Source organism: Solanum verrucosum, unplaced genomic scaffold, assembly GCF_900185275.1.
Source record: "Solanum verrucosum unplaced genomic scaffold, falcon-dt-bn FXZP01000176.1, whole genome shotgun sequence".
Taxonomy (NCBI): Eukaryota; Viridiplantae; Streptophyta; class Magnoliopsida; order Solanales; family Solanaceae; genus Solanum; species Solanum verrucosum.
Window position 1 is genome coordinate 2507872 of NW_026020412.1, and position 15098 is coordinate 2522969.

The following is a 15098-nucleotide window of genomic DNA, read 5'->3' on the forward strand; positions in this document are numbered from 1 at the left end:
TAAGGAAAAATGCTCATTTTGAACTCCGTAATGCAATATTAGAGCATTTATGGGAGCAACGTAATAATTTTGAATGTTGAGTATTTATGTAATGTTTATGTAATTGTATTTCATTAATGATTCCACTTTTTGAATTGTCATAAATATGTATAATATATAATATTTGCTTGCAATTTATGTTATTTAGAAATTTAGAATAAAATATAATTTTATATTAAATAAAAATTTGAAAAGAATAAAATTTTATATTACATGAAGATTATATAGGGTGATTATTTGAAAAAAGAAGAAAAGATTTATATTATGAAATAAGAAAATAAAAGTGAAATAGAAATAATAATATAATATCGATGAGAGAGAAGAAGATTCTTTTTTAGAGAGTAAAATAGAGAACTGGGTTGGAATTGGTTGTCCTGATCTCTATATTTGGAGAGTAAATAGAGAATAGGGTTTTAGAGAGAAACAGAGAACTAGGTTGGAGTTGATTGTCTTGATCTCTATATTTGGAGAGTAAATAGAGAATAGGGTTGGAGATGCCCTAAGTCTGTCAAAAATTAGATATTTTTTGTCTTCCAAAACTCTCGTCGTCTTCACACCTACTTTACGGACAATCTCCAATCATTTCTTTTGTTATCACTCCTTAGATCAGTGTACTTAGAAAAAGCAAGCTGGGGGATACACTCTACAAAAGAGCATTTTTTGAGTTTTGCTTATTTGATGCCGATTAAATATGCAACAACACACAACCATAGCATAATTCCTCTGTTGCTTTGTTTTATCTCATTTCAGATGTCAACTGTGAACTTATCTACTTAGAAGGAAGTCATAGAGGAGGAAATAAGAGTCAAAGAAAGCTATATCAACTACTTACTATCCAGCATCTCATACTCCATTCGAGGAGGAAAGGCATTTTGAAGAAGTTCGTCGGCTGATGGACGGTCTGATGGACTTGGAGACATTAAGCGGCTTAACAAGGATGCCTGCTCTGGAAATTCAGCAGCCCATGCAGGAGGAACCTCTCCTTTTTGTTTTAAATCAGAAAGAACGATATGTCGCTCCATTGCAGTGTCAAAAGGATGCCACAACTCAAAGAAAACAACTCCTAAACTGTACATATCAGCCTGAGGACTATGGAGTCAGAAGCAAACTAGTATGCTTTTTGTTAAGATCAAGCAAAACTTGCTCAAAGAAAAAAAATCTGACCTTCTCATTAATCTTTGGCCACATTTGCTCTATTTCAGGTGCAGTATAGAAATATGTACCAACTTGACCAGTGCCATCAACAGAAACTCCTATCATCTCGGAAGCATCCACATCCTGGTCCAGCTGCTCTAGTTTCAAGAATTTGGCTGAAATTTCAAAGAGTAAATACACCATATGTTTCAATTCAGATTCCTGCAACCAAGCAAAATAGAAGGACTACCAGGAATACCAGATATTTGTAGGACACTAGAGCAAATCGCAGTAACTGTAGATTGGTTGAACAGGGTAAAAGTTGTTGGTTGATTCAGAAAATACCCCAGAATATAAATTAATACAATAAAGGCATGGTCAATTTGTCTTACATACTGAACATAAAAGACACCCTATATACATGGGAAAAGATACCAGAACACTATAGAAAATTTCATTCCATGTCCAGACATGGATTTTCAAATTAGTGGAAAAGTTAGTGGTATCTCTCAGTGATCAAAAGTAACTTTACATCCAATTATAATCTCATGTGAGAGTCTGTATCAGTGTTATCAAAGGAGCGCTTTAAGCGCGCTTAAGCCCTAAAGCGAGGCTCAAAACGTGTTAAGCGCTTCGCCTCGCTTTATGTGCGCTTCAGTGCCGTCATCAAAGTTCTAAGACAAACTTTTCCTTGTCAATGAGCCTCTTATGAAGAAGTGACACTAAACAATTGATATTTCACTTTATCATTAAAAAAATTCAATTTCTTTGGTCACATATTTGTCATTCATGTTTATAATTATTAGTTTTGGACTAAACATACACATTTTATTTTTTTCTCCCTTTGCACCTTTTTTCATTAAAGCCCACGCTTTATTTGCACTTTGCACTTAAAGCCCCCATGGACCTTAGAGCTTTTTTGCGCTTTTCGCTTTTAATAACACTGGTCTGTATTAAGTGCAAAACTCGCATGCCTTATATTCTGAACAAATTTCAGATTTTCCTCTTGGGATCTGATAATAAGTAACCAGAATCAAAGATGGACACTTTCCACATTACTCACATGTCATATTTGCATATAAGGTTCTAGCAGAGCTTTTGGCTACTTCAGATTGGACAGAAAGAGTTTCACGAGGGAAGAGATTTTTTCGAAGTCAATCTTAGATGTAATTGTAAGAGTAATTTCACAGAAATGATATGATTGTAAGAATATTATCTGGCACCAATATGATGTGATAACACATTATATTATTTGTTGCTTGGCGATAAAAATATATCCACTTAATTTTTGTATCAATCTCTGATTCTAATGAAAAGATTTAGGGAATTCCTTTTGCTTCTTGATTAAAGAGCACAGATGCTTGAACATCGTCGTATAAATCATGAAGCAAAAGATAAATACCTGGTGAAACCAAAAAAGAAATACTTTTACAAGTTAAGAATATGAAGCAAATGCTTACCAAGACCAAAATCCCCGATTTTAATGTCGTTGCGAGCGTCAAAAAATATATTATTAGGTGTCAAGTCCCGATGAATAATGCCTTGTCCATGGATATGTGTCAAGCCTTCTACAATTTGTCGGAACAAATGCCATGCAAGTTCCCTGTCTAAATGACTATATGATTCAAACATTTGGCGGAGAGTCCTTCAAAAACATACATGAAGTCAGTTACTTCTGGCTGGGAAGAAAGGAATGACAGAAAGAGGAGAGAGAGAAATGTAGAGTAATGGTTATTTCCTCTATTTAGTAAGGAGAAAACAAGGGAGAAAGAGAACTCATGGAATTCTATGATTCAAACATCTAACTGGACTCCAAATGGAAATCTAAACATAGATTTGGGCTCGTGGGGTTATGGGTAACCAAATTTCAAATTTGTTTCGGGGTTTGACTGAGTTAAGTTAGGGTTGACTTTGACTTTGATTGAGTCTTAAATTATGGAATTGAGTTCAATGGCATTTTGATACCATTGAGTATTCTGTTTTTTTAAGAAAGCTAACAGTAGTATTGTAAAATCTCCAGTGGTTTGGGATTGGGACTTCCATGTTGGAGGTCTCAAGTTCGAAACCCCCTGCCAACGAAAGCAAGGGATTTGCCTTCTGGGTTGGGTGTGCAATTGCGGGTTTCCCTTGTCATCAAAAAAATAAATCTCCAGCGCAACAATATTTACAGTTCAAAAAGCAAACCAAAAGTGATCCTTAATCTTCTTACAGGGATTCGATAATGTCTAATAAAGATTCTGCTACTTCCGCGATTTCTTCTTTACACCAAAACTAAAACAAAAGAAACAATTCATGTTGATTTTCTGGATCAGGCTACTACTTTCTTCAAAACATCTTAAGTTCCTTCCCTTCCAAATTGTCCACCAAATACATGCAGGTACAGCTCCCCATCATAGTTTCTGCTACACAGTTCCTCCCATGTTGTTCCAACCAGATAGCAATTCTCCAGTGTCTTTGGGATATGCCATATGATCCCTTTCATACCTAAGAGCAATTTCTATAGTTGATCCGTGACTTTGCAGTGTAAAAATAAATGGTTGGTGTTCTCTGCATCCTTTTCACAAAGGTAACATTTTGAGCAAAGTTGCAAACCCCTCCTCCTCAAGTTATCTTGGGTTAGATATGCATCTTTAACCACCAGCCACAAGAAACAATCCACCTCGTATGGTATTTTGACCTTCCAAATGTGCTTCCAAGGCCAGATGATTTGTTGTCCAGTGTCACTTAGAGCTATGATGTTAATCATTACATTATGATCGGAAGAAGAATATAGTGGATCCAATCATCATATAATGACTACTTGTTAATCATTAATGATGATTGGATGAAGTAAAGATTGCAAAAGTAACAAGTTTCAGCCAAATGACGTAAGGATTGAAAATTAGAAGAGAAACACTAAGGCGATGTGCACGTTTGGCACAAGAAAGGCGCCAGTTGCCTGAACCAGGGAAAACCCGCAAACCCGATATGCACGCTTGGAGCAGGCATAGGGCCAATGTCAGGAATTTTTGGAGTAAAATGCATCCAATGTCGAGGCAAAGCGCCAAGAAAGGCCAGGAAGTCTGGAAATGTCATTTATTTTGCATGGCCCGGGGCTCTTCCAATTCGATTTTGGATTGACTTAGGACGTGTCTTACACCTATAAATATGCTCAAAACACGAGCTCTAAGAAACTTTTGATGCTGGGAGAGCAAGGAACAGCCGTGGAGCTTCATTGTTCATATTTTCTTCCGTCAAACTAGTTATTTTATGTTTCCTTGGATGAATTTTCGTTTTGCTACCATGTCTATGTGGAGCTAAACTTCACGTTCAGGGTTGTGGTTCTTTCATGATCATTGTTATTAAGATTGATTTTGGTTGATTAATTTATCGTAATTGAGTTATTTTTTCTCTTTTGATCTTAATTATTTGATCACCAATTGAACACTATCCATGACTCATTAGAACTTGAGAAAGGGAATTTTTTTTATTTTATTTTTTTATGACAAGGGAAACTCGCAGCCGCTACTCTTTGGGTGCGCACAGGGTAAAACTCCCGCTCCTATGCAATAGCTCGCAAACCACATAGGAGAGGTAACCCGCACTAGGCAAGCCTGGTGCGACGAGCTCGACCCAGAAGGCAAACCCCTTGCTTTTGCTGGCAAGGGGTTTCGAACTTGAGACCTCCAACATGGAAGTCCCAAGCACAATAAGAGTGCATAGAGCTTGTTCATGAACATACGCATCAGGGAATCGTTTGGAGTTTGAGGATAGAATATACCCTTTAGACTTGAATGTGTTCTGCTATTTTTTGACGACCATGGAAATATAGGCATTAGAGTAGTTTGAACAGACTTCTACACGATTCAGAAGATACTCATAAGTTGATAATAACATGCTGGAACAACCTCTTTCTCAAATATTCAATGGTATACATGGTTGTTATCCAATGATACTGACGGATACAATTATCATATGAAGTCAACAAGATTGAGAATGAAAGATGCGAGTAACAAGTTTGAGTTTGCTAGGCTCATTGTTGATAAATTTTTGGAGGTGGCCAGCATAGCCCTTAATGCTGAGGAATACAAATTACCAAGTAATGGTGTTTGTTAGAGAGAGCACACTTTTATTATTTAATTGTATTATCAACACACCCTCTCACGTGCGGGACTAATTCTTTTTCATGAGCCATGCATGTGGAAATTCTTTTTGAAATAGATGACAGTGAGATTCGATCTCAAGACCTGCATACTCTGATACCAAGTTGAAGTGTGTGACCATCTCATCTAAAAGCTTAAGCTGTTAGAGAGAGCACACTTATATTATTTAATTGTATTATCAATAGTAACCTTAGAGGAACCGTGAACATGGGAGAATGGGAGCAGAGTCAGTTCTTTGCAGAATCTGATAATTCTCTGCCTTTAAGTTGTAACTTTTATTTCTTTCCCAGATTTGTTTGTAGCATTTGTCCATTCTCTGGCTTTAAGATGTAACTTATTTCAATTTTCCCAGGTTTGTTGTGATACTAACGAGCATGACACTTGTGAGACCAACTTTATCTTCTTTATGAAAAATAGATCTCTAGTGGTTGCACGTACTATAGGCAAAAAAAGGCAGAGCTTAGCTAAAATGAGGAAGTCACTTGCTCTATTCAAGAAACAATAAGAATCCCAGAGAAAGGATATGAAAAGGCAGGAGATATAATTAAATCCTGCAAATGGAAGACAAGCAACACCATCTAAGTTAAAGAAAATAAGAGAAGGCGATGAGTACTGGAAGATTAGATGAAAATTCAAAAGAAAAACAAATGATTTGAAGGATTAAGGAAGATTACGAAGTAAAAACAGTACGCGTAGGCTCTCCCAGTTTTTTCTTAGTTTAACTCGGGTAGGCTCTTGATTCTCATCCCTTTAACTTTTTTTGGCTGATTTTAAGATAAGCGGACCTTTCCTTTAGAAAAGAAGGAAATGGGGAGGGGATGCAGAAAATCTAATAGATAAGAAAGGAAAGAAAGAACCTTGGGCAGTATTCCATTTGGATATATAGGTAAGTCGACTCAAGCTTATTCTCCTGTCCAAGATGGTCCGACACACTCCCATCCACATAGGTGAAACTAGAGCTTACTACTGTTCTGGAACCACAGCTAGAATCATCACAGGAGACAGTGATGCCTGTTTCAAACCATGCCTGAAATGTTTGAGTAATAGATCATTTAAACATCATAGGAGCCATTGAAATCGAACAATGGATTCCAAACGCTTGCACAAGATGAATTCTTTTATATCAGATACCTGGTAATAACGAACAATGTGTTGATGCTGCAACCGGGAAAGTGTGGCAACTTCCCTGAATAAATGAAAGGAGAAACTTCTTGAAATAACACAATGTCAAGTAATTAGCGAAAAAAAAAGATTTTGATTTTGGTATTCAGTAAAAGGAACTCTGCAACAAGCAGTTTCTACTGACATATAGAGCATGTGATGGACAACGATAAATACTGACAATGGCTAACATGAAACATCAAAGAGGATTATGTGAACATGCAGAAGGAATAAGATACAAAATAAGAACAAGAATCATATCAGAAAGTAATGTGGGTACTACCACATGCTTATTCATGATCACGAAACCATCTCATCAATAATCCCTTGGGAAATGGAAATGCATAAGAAAATCCGCATAGGGCTCATTGCTTATATTGCACAGTTAATACACCAAGAAGCACAAAAGCTTTTTCTTTTTTTCCCCTCACATACCAAGTCACAGCCAAAGTATCAAATTAATCATGAAGAGACTATGTAACAAACCTTGCTTTGCAAGTATAACGGAAACAAATGAAAAGTTGTAGGAACACTAGATTGTACGAAAGAAGAGAAGAAAGATATGGAAGAGAGTGTGCTTGTGTGTGTGTAAACATGAAACTGAAGATATAACCAAGATGGAAAAAGAAAATCAGCATAGCAGGAGCCATGTAGGTTATAGGAGGAACAGTCCCAGAAATGTTAAATTAGATAAGGCCAACTAGCTTCCAAGTACAAGCACTGCTGAGCTGTGTAAGAACAAAAGCAGACTAATCTATCTTCTATCTATATCTATCTATCTATCTATCTATCTATCTATATTATCTTAAAGGCATGAACTCCCTAACTTGAATGTTAAATTACTAGAACACCCCAACTTAAAACACCAAATTAGTATATCTTGTATATTGTATATTGTATTACATTTATTTATTTATTTATATTATAAAATATATTAAAAGCAGACACGTTTTCATATTGAAGGGTTATGACTTTTTTTAAAGGCTGTAACCTTTTCAAAAAGTTGTGACTTTTTCAATGAGTTGTGACTTTTCTGTAGGGTTGTGCCTTTTCTGATTAGGAACAATAAGCACTTATTCATACTACCCTTTATTGCTTATAAATAGAGGGGTTCCCTCACATTTTTAAACTACGAATTTCCTAAGTTTTCTATTCTTCTTCTTCAAACACACAATTTAGTACATCTTCTATATTTCATATCATATTATATTTATTTATTATATATTTATATTATATTAAAAGAAGACACCTTTTCACATTAAAGGGTTGTGACTTTTCCAAAGGATTTTCATTTTTCCAAAGAGTTGTGACTTTTTCGATGAGTTTTGACCTTTCTGAAGAGCTGTGACTTTTCTAAAGGTTTATGACTTTTTTGAGAACATGTTCATACTAACGACAAATTTTCTAAGTTTTCTACTCTTCTTAAAACACCCAATTTAGTACATATTCTATATTTCATACTATATTTATTTATATTATAAAATATATTTAAATAAGACACATTTTCACATTGAAGGATTGTGATTTTTCTGAAGGGTTGTGACCTTTTTAAAAGGTTGTGACTTTTCTGATGTATTCTGATTTTTTCAAAGCGTTGTGAATTTTCCAAAGGGTTGTGCCTTTCATGATAAGTCATAATAAGCACATATTCATACTATTCTTTGTTTTCTATAAACAGAGGGGTTCCCTCACTTTTTTAAACTACGAATTTCCTATTCTTCTTCTTAAAACACCCAATTTAGCACATCTTTTATATATATATATATATATATATATATATCAAAAGCATGCATCTTTTCACATTGAAGGTTGTGACTTCTAAAGAGTTGTCACTTTTTCGAAGGGTTGTATTTTTTTAAAGAGTTGTGACTTTTTCGAATTGTAACCTTTCTGAAGGGTTGTGACTTCTCCGAATGATTGTGATTTTTCTTAACACATGTTCATACTACCATTTGTTGGCTATAAATAGAGGGGTTCTCTCACAGAAATATCTAAGTTTTCTATTCTTCCTCTTCTTAAAACACCCAATTTTGCACATATTCTATATTTCATACTATATTTATTTATTTATATATTATATTATAACATATATTAAAAGAAAACATGTTTTCACATTGAAGGAATGTGATTTTTTCCAAGAGTTGTGACTTTTCTGACGGGTTCTAACTTTTCCGAAGAGTTGTGATTTTTTCAAAAAAATTTGACTTTTATGAAGGGTTGTTACTTTTACAAAGAGTTGTGACTTTTCCGAAGGCTTGTAACTTTTCAGAAAAGTTGTGACTTTTTCGAAGGGTTGAGGCTTTTCCTAAGAGTTGTGACTTTTCCGAAGAGTTATGACTTTTCCGAAGAGTTATAACTTTTCCAAAGAGTTATGACTTTTCCAATGAGTTATGATCTAGCTAAAGGGTTGGGACTTTTCTGAGGCACACTAATCACATGTTCATCCTATTCTATGTTGGTTACAAATAGAGGGATTCTCTCACATTTTTAAACTACAAATTTTCTAAGTTTTCTATTTTTCTTCTTCTTCTTAAAACACTAAATTCAATCATATTCTATATTGCATATTACATTTTTTATTTATATTATATATATTATATTAAACGAAGACACCTTTTCACGTTGAAGGGGTATGACTTTTCCAAAAGGTTGTGACATTTTTAAAGAGTTGTGACTTTTTTGAAGGATTGTCACTTTTCAAAGAGTTGTGACTTTTTCTATGAATTGTGACATTTCTGAAGGGTCGTGACTTTTCTGATAAGGCACAATAAGCACATGTTCATTCTACTCTTTGTTGGCTATAAATAGAGGGTGCCCTCACATTTTTAAACTACGAACTTTCTAAGTTTTCTATTCTTCTTCTAAAAACACCAAATTTAGTACATATACTATATTTCATATTAGATTATATTTATTTATTTATATATTATATTATATTACATTAAAAACAGACACCTTTTTACATTGAAGGGTTGTGACTTTTCCAAAGGGTTATAACTTGTGACATTTCCAAAAGATTGTGACTTTTTTTATAAGGCGTAATTAGCACATGTTTGTACTACTCTTTTGGCTATAAATTCAAGGGTTTCCTCACATTTTTAAACTATGAATTTGCTCAGATTTCTATTCTTATTCAAGTGTTATTTGTAGTTGTTCAGTGAGTTAAAAGTTCAGTGGAATTGGAACACCCCCTAACTTGAATGTTAAATTAATATAGTACTCAAACTGAAGACACTCAATTTATTATACTTTTATATTTTATATTTATATTTATATTTATTTATATTGTACTAAAAGTTGGAACTCCAATAATACAACAATAACTAAGCAATGAATTATGGGGAGGGAGGAGAAGGTATATTTAATAGGTGTAATTAAGAGATTGTAAGTCTCTTTTTTTATTTTTACACATCACAATTGATTTTAAAATGAGAAAACTGTCAAAAAGAAGGAAATGTAATTGGAGGTTATAGAAAACTGTCACGTCACCTTATTTATATCTAAGTTTTATATTATATTTAATTAATATTATAAATAGAATAGATATAAATGTTATTGGGATATTGATTTCACAAATTTCATTATGGACACACTTAGTAATCATAAGAAAGTTTACATCAATTATTCATATAAACTTATACTTTTTATCTCATTTATAATTGTTTACTTAAATAATTGGTTTAATAATATTGACATTATTTTAAAAATAATGTACTACATGCAATGCACGTGTATCAAAACTAGTATAAAAGAAAACAGACAGTCAAGAAGTAAGTGATTGACACCTATAAAGCTCACTTAACCTACCTAAAACCAAGCATTGGGGGATGCTCCCAAACAACCGATACCATCATATATAAACCATTCATGTGATCGATAGCTAAGAAGTGAGATACTAAAACTTGGAGCCTACAAGCCTTTCACCTCCAGTAAGTTCTTTCAGAGAATTTCTTAATACTTTATTCAAATTGTCTATTTAAAAAAGCTAATTTATGATTTTTTTTTATGACGAGGGAAACCCGCAGCCGCTACCCTTTGGGTGCGCACAGGTAATTTATGATGTCATATATAAAATATTTAATTAGTTTGTTAATCTATGTAAAATATGTATAAAACAATACTATACGTAGGACTCAAATTTTCCTCATTTGTGAGAATGACTCACCTCTTTATGTAATATTTTTATAGATTGACCATGCTAGTTGAATATTGAAAGTTTTCCATCAAGTCTTTATGCTCGGAAGGATATGAAGTAACTGGAGATCGAACCCTCTAATTTTGTTCCCTTCAAAATGCATATTTCCAAGTATTTGATGAAATGCACAAAAATATTTTTCAAGTGTTTGGTGACCTTTTGCAAATTGTATGTGGGGACAAGCATGTGCTTGCATTGCTTAGTTATGAATATTATCAAATGATATGTTGACTATGCAAATTACATTCTTTAGACTACTTTATGTTTTTCTGACGTTAATTTGATTTCGAAAGTGATTTTTTACATGTGTACACATGTTTATAAATAATTTAAAATGCTTATGTGTAAACAAAAGGTTAAATGAATGTTGGACGGCCCAAAGCCTTATAAAATTATGTTTTTTCAGGAGATACTATAGGTATCTAAGTTAGGTGTTCGCCTTCTGTTGAAGGACACTTTCATCCCCGAATCTGCTATGGCTGTTATTTTGATTTTCCAATCATAAAATTGTAATATTTTCTTAAAGCTTGTTAGTTATGAAAATTGCGCAAAGTTTTCTACTTATGGTTGAAGTCTGGCAAGAACTTGTGGCTGGCAATCCAATGTGCATATTACATCAGAACCTTTAAAGGACTATCAAAAGAATGAGTGTTTGGACTTTGGTCAAGACAGACATTTGGAGATACATATGAGGAGCCTAAGAGGGTGGAGAAACAGATTGCTGATTTGGAAATGGCTCTGATATCCAATAATTTTCTTGGTCAAACGGCTGCCTTGAATGAGGCTAAGGCCAAATATGTTCACTTCCTGAAGTTGCAAGATTCAGTCCTCAGACAGAAGGCTAAGGCAAGTTGGCTGAAGGATGGTGACAAAAAAGAAGGAAACAGATCGGGTGTGTGGGGTTTTGTTATTAAATTCGGGTTTAGATCTTGTGGTAGGTTGGATCTTTAGATAGATGTGGGTGGGTCATTTGATTTGATATTTGGTTAACGAAGGGCATTTTTAACCAAATCCAATATATCAGGGGCAGTTTTGGGATTTTCCATTTTATTTTAAATCGTCAGTTAGGCTTTAGGGCATTTTCAGGCCAAAAAAAGGGCAAGGGCATTTTTGGCTCAATAGGTGAACAGAGAACATTTTTATACCAAACCCAATAGATCCGAGGCAGTTTTGGCCCTTTTCGGTAATTTAAAAAAGCAGTTGTAAAGTAATTAATCAAAAGTTAATCAATTTCCACTAACTGAAAAATTGATTATCTACTAAAACAGTTTTTGTTCCTAACATAAACAGCAGTTCAATTATAATTACGATAATATAAATACCAGTTCAATTATAATAACGATTTAATCAGAATTACTGATCAAATCAGGTAAAAAAAAACTCAAAACAAGCCGTAAAAATAACAATTGCATTTGTAGAAAGGAATAAGCATGTAAACGAGCAATGACAATAACAAAGATGAAGCACAGTACTAACTTTCCAGCACCAAGGTTTAACATTGAATGCTAGTTAGTTTTCTGCACAAAAAGTCAGACTAATTTCAACAGAACAAACGTCGGATACAGACCTCACTATACGGTCATTTAAAGGCAGAATCTTGTCCTTTAATCGAATCTTCTTCATGGCATATTGCCTCCCATCAAGCTTATTCTTGCATAGCACAACGTGACCAAACCCACCCTGACCTAGAATGTAAATAATGAGGAGAACATTTTTATACCAGCACAAGTACGCACATGAAAGAATTGAATGGTTATTACGCATTTCAAACCAAGCAGCCTCAGAACTTTGAGTGTGCAACAACGCTGTGAATGATATTGTTAACTAAATCAAGTTATCCCAAACTCGACTCATTGCAGGCCACTATCTTTTGGTCCAGGTCTAAGCCTATTCCATTTGATATGATAAATGGGTATGAAATACCAAAAGGGACCTCATTCCCAAGTTTATTAAAAAAAATATTGTTGCAGAGACAAACTATTATTGGTGAAGCTTAACCAATCCTCTATACAAGGATGAATGTGCTTCTAAATCAAGGAAAAAGCAGACTACCAACATTCTGTTTTAGAATTACAAAAGAAACTGTACAACCCAGTCATGTATCCATCATTTAGTAGTGTCGAAAAAAAGGGTCTCTATGTAATAATGTAGATACAACAATCCAATAATATTTTTATCCTATATTTCTCACAACACAATTAAAGGAGGAAGATGAAAAGATTTCCGTTTCCAAAACTTTTCAAGTATCAAGAACTATTGATTTTTAAGACCTTTTAATAGGTCGCCGGTTCGAGCCCCAGCAGGGCCACTGGAGGCATTACAAACCGGCCGCGTCTCCAGGGCCCCGTGGAACTAACCGTGGTGGACCCGCCTTGAAACAGCGGGACCCGGTGGGTACAGCTAGTCGGGTTCGCAAAGCGACGCCCGGAAACCACGGTAAAAAAAAAAAAAAAAAAAAAAAAAGACCTTTTAATAAAGGACCATGTTAGTCTTGCAATGCATAAGGTAATTTATTGAGAATGTATTCGTCAACTCTTTTGGGATTCACAAATAGATATTATGCCATAGTAATTTGGCAGTTATAGTTCCTTCTTCCAAAACAAGATAGTAGTAGTGTATGTATATATATATATATATATGGGGAGACAACATGGTGAAGGTTGGGGAAGAAATGAATAGAAAGTCAACGATTATTTCGATCAACTTCTAAATTACTAGATGGATCAATCGTTGGATACTATTTCGTGAAAACATTCTTTATTTCTTTTTAATATTTTATTTATTAAATGAGTTGTATGGATGGTTTTGGATGTGTGTTCTCAGAAGGCACACTCATGCAATAAATTGAATGTGCCAATTAAGAAGAAATGGAGAGGGAAAGTGGATACATGCAAAAAGAAAAATAAAGAGGTAGAACCTCATATGACTAGAAGCAGTGGCGTAGTCAGGAATTTCACGAAGGGTGTTCATATTTTGAATCAGTAACAAAAAAATAATGCTTAGGTTTATCGAAAATTTATAAATCAAACTACTCAATACAAGTAAATTTTATTTTTTTTGAAATGGGTGCACCGAAATTTTTTTAAATCAAACTACACAATATTTAACTTTAATTATCATTAAAAAGAACGCAAAAACTATTCATATTTAATTTTAAATGAAGAGAACGTACATAGCCAAAAAAAATTACAGAGAAATTGACCTAGAATTGAATCACTTTTAGGTTTTACGCTTTCATCGGCCTCCATCAATGACAACACTAACAACAAGACACATAGAATGGAGAGTAGAACCAAAACATTATTCATGAGAGCTTTTTAGCTAACGATTTTGGTAAAATTGTTGAGAGCTTTGAGAATTTGCTTATAATTAACTTCAAATGAAACATTTGCTTTTAAGTTTTTGGTTTTTTTTTTTAAGAAAAAGTCAAAGATACGGGGAATCCAATTGGACATTGTGATTTTGATTTTTAAAAGGAAAAAAGTGGACTGGCTATACAGCCTTATAATTATAAGAATAGAACCTAAAAAAATTGCAACTACGGATCGAACCCGCGTCAAGCCCGCTCGTTTGCTGGCGATTGATAGCAATTTCTGAACACCCTCAACCACTAGGCTACCTCACCTAATCTTGTCCAGGGTGTTCAAAACGTAGTATATGTCCATCTAGAATAAGATTTTTATCTATATACACGGTACAATTTTTCGTCGAAGGGTGTTTGCCTGACCACCCTTAGAAGTTAGAACAATGTAGCTCCACCTCTAACTAGAAGAAATCTTCAGACACAATTTGACCTTCTGAGAATGAGACTGATGGTGATTATGGAAGTACAACATGGAGAAAACCTCCATTAGAGTTAGAGGAATCGATGTAGATATATGGATGGACATTTCTCTAACAGAAATAGTAGGCTTAGGACTTTGAGTCTGCTTATCATATGTTAAGATTGGAGAAGTGATAAAAGCAAGAAAACTAAGAGGTAAAGAGTGTTATCATTAACCAATGTTTTCTCTTGCCTTATGATTTTTATCAGTATTATTTTGCGTTTTTATGCAAGTATGTTTGCTTAGTGCTTTAGCAATCAGCAGTATGTTCATATGCTTGTAGCGTTCTTTAACCCTTCCTAATACTTTCTGAATAATTTCAACTATCAGCTGCAACAGAAGGAGATTGAAGAGACAGACAGTGATACAAGCGAAAAGGTTTTGTGGTATCATCCAACGGACATACCATCTCACACAGATATTTTTGTTACAGAAAGGCATTAAATTATTGTCCATTCATAACTGTAATGTACTAATGTTCCTCACATTGAAGATATTGTTGAATGTTCTTAGAGCTGTGCAGGCTTCTCTTTACAAATTGTTTCACAAAGAAGTCTCAAAGTCAATGAAGAAGTAAAATATTGTTCCGGGTGATGAGAATAT

General features: G+C 34.2%; 1 protein-coding gene across 3 annotated transcripts in view; it reads right to left on the reverse strand.

Annotated features, from left to right (window-relative positions):
* Positions 1 to 15098, reverse strand: part of LOC125840633 (eIF-2-alpha kinase GCN2) — a 63402-nt gene that overhangs the window by 37656 nt on the left and 10648 nt on the right. For all 3 annotated transcript variants that reach the window (XM_049519607.1, XM_049519605.1, XM_049519606.1), the window contains exons 11-16: positions 12239 to 12356; positions 6447 to 6501; positions 6173 to 6342; positions 2634 to 2818; positions 1204 to 1349; positions 872 to 1121 (exon numbers count right to left, since the gene is read on the reverse strand). In XM_049519607.1, the coding sequence (XP_049375564.1) occupies positions 872 to 1121; positions 1204 to 1349; positions 2634 to 2818; positions 6173 to 6342; positions 6447 to 6501; positions 12239 to 12356 (924 nt within the window). The remainder of the gene's footprint in view (positions 1 to 871; positions 1122 to 1203; positions 1350 to 2633; positions 2819 to 6172; positions 6343 to 6446; positions 6502 to 12238; positions 12357 to 15098) is intronic.